The 4,787-nt window shown below is 35.3% G+C and overlaps 1 protein-coding gene across 1 annotated transcript; it reads left to right on the forward strand.

The window, feature by feature from the left end:
• Nucleotides 1-1,307: 1,307 nt before the first annotated feature.
• On the forward strand, nucleotides 1,308-3,910 carry LOC104526371 (calsyntenin-2-like; the record flags this gene model as incomplete). The annotated part of the gene is made up of 3 exons (XM_010169807.1): nucleotides 1,308-1,410; nucleotides 1,948-2,143; nucleotides 3,702-3,910. Coding segments are annotated over 3 exons (508 nt in total), but the record flags the coding sequence as incomplete, so codon positions are not given.
• Between the last annotated feature and the right edge of the window lie 877 nt (nucleotides 3,911-4,787).

Raw genomic sequence — 4,787 nt, forward strand, 5'->3', positions numbered from 1 at the left:
ACATTTACTCAGTTATTTTCATATGTAATTAAAATAAAACTTAAATCCACAAATCATTTTAGATGAAAGTTTCATTTTGAAGTTGCAGGGAAATTAGCATTTTTTTTTCAAAGGTATGTGTGCCAACATTGAAATACAAAGTCAGTGATCAGTGTCGATGATCAAAGCTGAACAAACTGCTTCACTTCAGCCTTCTCTTAATCTTATGTGTTTCCTCTGCACCAGTCTATAAATGTTGTGGAGCCTGCTTTTATGAATATAAAAAGTATTATTCTTTTTCAGAGTCTGATTCTCAGGGTAAAACCCATTCCTTCTTTTATAGCCCAAATATTTGGTCTCATTGAGGAAGAACAAAAGAGAGCCTGGAAAAAAGCACATCTTAGGTCTGTCTTGGGAAACCACACTGCCCTTGCATGCCACTTGAGTGAGGGGTTGGAGGAAGCAAATATCCAAGCAAATACTTAATGTATTTTTGCAGTGCCTCATAATTACTAAAACAGCTGTGTGTTGATACTGTAAAGACATTCATAGGATTGATTACAATTGTTAAGTATGGGATTCTTCTGCCTAAATGTCAGTGTATATAGCCGAGCTCAGCTTCAGCTCCCATGATAATCAAGGGAATCCTATATGGTGGAAATTGAAGGAATATCCTAAAGATCCAGTATTAATATTCTAAGTGTACCTAATCCTCACCCTTCCCACACAGACCCTCTTCCCATTTCTTCTCTCTCACACGTAATAGGAATTATGAACTCCATCACTTTTATAAAGTCACTGTCTACTCTCTTCTCTAAAAAGAAACAATATATTCTAATAGAAAAAGAGAGAGAGGAACTAGGCGTGAATTAGAGGTTATAGATTCAGAGTTAATTTAGAATTTGGCAGTTGACTCAGATATGATTGGCAAGGAGATTTCCAAAAAGCTGCAACTGTAAATTGGAAATAAATGGAAAAGGATTATGTGAATGGGAGACAGCTTTGAGTCTATAATGCATGTCCTGAGATTGACTTGCTCATAAAAGAGCATGTGTTTAATGTGTCATAAAAATATTTAAGCCACATTGCTCTTTGTATAAATATTTCATTTTTAAAGTTGAATTCTGGAGTGGCTAAAAATTGAATTCAGTGTGCATATCCTTGCCATCAGTATAAAGGATTAAAAAAAAAAAAAAAAAAAAAAGACTACTAGAAACTGGAGGGTTTTTCTCCTTCCAGACTCATATTCTAACAAGATTTTTTATGTTGTCTTTTGTGTCCAAATAAATTTTTTTAGTCCCTGCTATATCATCTCTTTTGTTATATAGTGCTACTCTGAGAGAAGCTATGGATCTGTTATATTAGGAGGCTGTTTGGAGACAGAGAGAGCTGTGACCAAGAAGGCATTCATGTATGAGAGTGTGAATGTGGGTGGGTGACTGAGATGTCCAAAAGAGACACTTGTCTGTGTTCCTTCAACTACTTCTGTTCCGAAGAAGATATATGTCTATAAATAAAGCAAAATATATTTTGAATGTGCCCGTGTTCTGCATCATTAGTTTTTTCACTATTGGGAAACTAAACTGCAAGAATCTGAACATCTGCTACCACCTGGTAGCTCAAGTGGCTCAGGGAAGGAGTGACAGCAGTTAGACCATCTCTAAAATAGTATCAATTTTTCTTTCTGTTATTTTCTTTAACTAAATACAGTCTTCTTAATTTAACTCAAAAATAATTTAGCTTAATATTGATATTAGTACCAAATCTAGGGAATAGTCTCTAGGGCTTTAAGAAACCATTTAGTAATGACAGAGGAAGAGAGAAGTATGTGACCAGATGCCTGAGTCTGTACTTCTCCCATCTATAACAGCATGTGAAATACAAATGAGTGCTAACTTCTCCAGTGTTACTCTAGTGCATAAGACTTAGACCTCTCCTGTTATGATTGTTTTATACTATTCCTCACAGGTGAAATCTGTGCTTTTAAAATCCATGGACAAGAAATGCCCTTTGAAGCTGTTGTGCTAAACAAGACATCTGGAGAAGGTCGTCTTCGAGCAAAAAGCCCTATTGACTGTGAACTGCAGAAGGAATATACATTCATCATTCAGGCCTACGACTGTGGATCAGGACCAGGTGGAACAAGCTGGAAGAAATCTCACAAGTGAGTGAAAATGAGGAGAATTTTTTTTTTTTCCTTTGGCATACATTTGCTCTACAGTACAGATCAGTTTGAGGGTTCCTTTTTATATTGTAGTCAAATAGAAAGCAAATAAACCCATGGTGAACCATTGTTGCAATAGTCCATCCACCTTCATTCTTTTTCCTTTCAGAAAATATTTTTTATTTTTAACCTCTATTTTTATTTTTATTTTCAACCTCTATTTTTAACCTATATTTTAGGAACCCTGTTAAAGAGGTGAAATGCATCTCAGTTTTGGTTTATTTTACTATTCTTGCTTTAATGTTAAATACATTGGCTAAACAGATCATTCAGGACATGGAAGCTAGCTTTTAACTGATACAAATTTTAAATAGGTTTTCTTTCTGTTCATTTCAAATGATAAGAAAAGACAATTCACCTTTTCGTTTAGTATGTGCATGTGTATAAGCTGCAGCAGTGTTGCAGTTGCAGTGTGTTTCTGACCTCAGCTTTCAGACAGCAAGTCTCAGAGGAATTCAGATCTCCTGGAAGAGAGGGGTATTGAAGGTTAGTAGATGGTACTTTTTACAGTGGAGCCAATTCCCTGCATAAGCTTAAGTGGCACAGTGCCTTTTTCCTCCTTCAATTCATGAAACTAAGCTCCAGACCATTTGTCATTAAAGATGAATTCAACTCATACATAGAGGTATAACTACTGTACAAATTGTTTGTTTTTCTGAGAGCCATTTAAATAAATGATTGATACTTATCATTCTTCCTTTTGCTCATCCAGGACACAAGACAATTAAAAATTTAATTAGTTCTGTAATGCATGGTGAACTTTTTCAGGATATTTAAAAATAAGACACATTTAGATGGAAGCCTGCAATATCAAAGAACCATCAGGTGACAGAAACTTCGCTTCATATTATTAAATTTTATTATATTTTTCCCTTATATCAATAACAAGTTAGTACATTCCACCTGTGGAAAATTTTTGTCTAATCCTGACCAAATGAAATCTGGCCAATCAGGACCAGACTTAGTTACACTTTCTTATAGGAAAAAGGAAGGCCTTTAGAGTTTACTCATTAAATATGAAAGGCCTATTATTTTTGACCCTCAAAGGTTTACATGTACAGTGTTGTAACTAATTAAAGCATTAGATAATTATAATCAGCAGAAGGTGAGAGGCTTATTTAATATCAAAGAATGTTCATAAACTGACCATTTTTGGTAGTGAATATGTGAAACTACTATAACTCTCCCTCATTTTTTTGCTTATTAACCCATTTTACACTGGAATGATACTGACTTTCTACTGGGGTTCATTTTAAGAGGCAGACTGATTTTAATAGGGAGCACTGTTAAGCTGTGGCAATAGGTTTTTACCTAGTGCTGCATTAAGATATTAAATGGGGCAAAATAAACATAGAAATTTAATAATATTTTAGCAGATGTTTACGTAGTTTTCTAAATATGTTTTGTTAGTCTTTTCAAGTGTTTTGCAAACAAACTGTTAGTGTCGTGTCATGATAAATTCATTTTTCTCTTTGATGTTTTTATTTACCTATTTTAGGGCGGTGGTCCATATCCAGGTAAAGGATGTCAATGAGTTTTCACCAGCTTTCAAGGAGAGTGTGTATAAGGCCACTGTGACAGAGGGAAAGATCTATGACAGCATACTGCAGGTAGAAGCCATAGACGAGGACTGTTCCCCACAGTATAGCCAGATCTGCAATTATGAAATTGTCACAACTGATGTTCCTTTTGCCATTGACAGAAATGGTGAGTATGAAGAAGGAGCAATTTTGAGTTCTGGGACAGATGACTGTAATTTCTATAGATAGTGTAATTACCTCTTGATACTAGCTGATAACTGGGCTTGAGTTTTTAACTCAAGAGAGTAATGCTGTTCTCATCTCTGAGAGTGAAGGAAACGTTACACTGGGAAATTCTATCCCTTTTATGTATGATTTGGTCAGAAAGTGTCGCAGTAATTTACTGTGGAAATTTAAACCCCATCTTTAGATGAGCAATATGTTTCTCAGTCACTCAATTTAAATGTAGAATTGACAATATTCTGGATATGTTTATTGATTGTTAAAACTTTCAAGGTGTGGATCCACAGATCTACCCATTTGTGGTGCTTCCTGAAGCAGATCCATTATTATGCAGTATGGAAGAAAATATGCTTTGGAGAAGTAGTACCCAGTTTTTATTATTTTAGATTTTAGTTGAGTTTCTAATGTATATAATATTATAGGAAAAATAATAAACCATATTAAGTTTTCCATATGCAGCAATTTTTTACCTTGGTGGCCCTACCTGTCAGCTTCCTGCTTTTTCCAGCCAAGTTTTCACCAGGGAAAAGCATAGAACTTGACACTGAGTTTTGAAGAGGCAGCTAGGCTGCATTAAAAATGTGTTGAAGAGCCTCCCTCCCATTCTCTGCTTGCTTCAGACAATACAGAATAGTAGCTCTGTCTTTCAAGTACTTCAACAGTCCCATATTGGCATTACTTTGTAGATAAGAGTCCTTGTTATTAATACTCACGTGTGCACACTTGTGCAGAAGTTAAAAAAATAGAAATTCCTGTGCTCACAGAACTTCTTTCCCCAGAACAAGCACCCTGTGTGCATGCCGAGCAATGCTCTGATTTAT

The sequence above is a fragment of the Antrostomus carolinensis genome, unplaced genomic scaffold (assembly GCF_000700745.2).
Source record: "Antrostomus carolinensis isolate BGI_N321 unplaced genomic scaffold, ASM70074v2 scaffold9706, whole genome shotgun sequence".
NCBI lineage: Eukaryota > Metazoa > Chordata > Aves > Caprimulgiformes > Caprimulgidae > Antrostomus > Antrostomus carolinensis.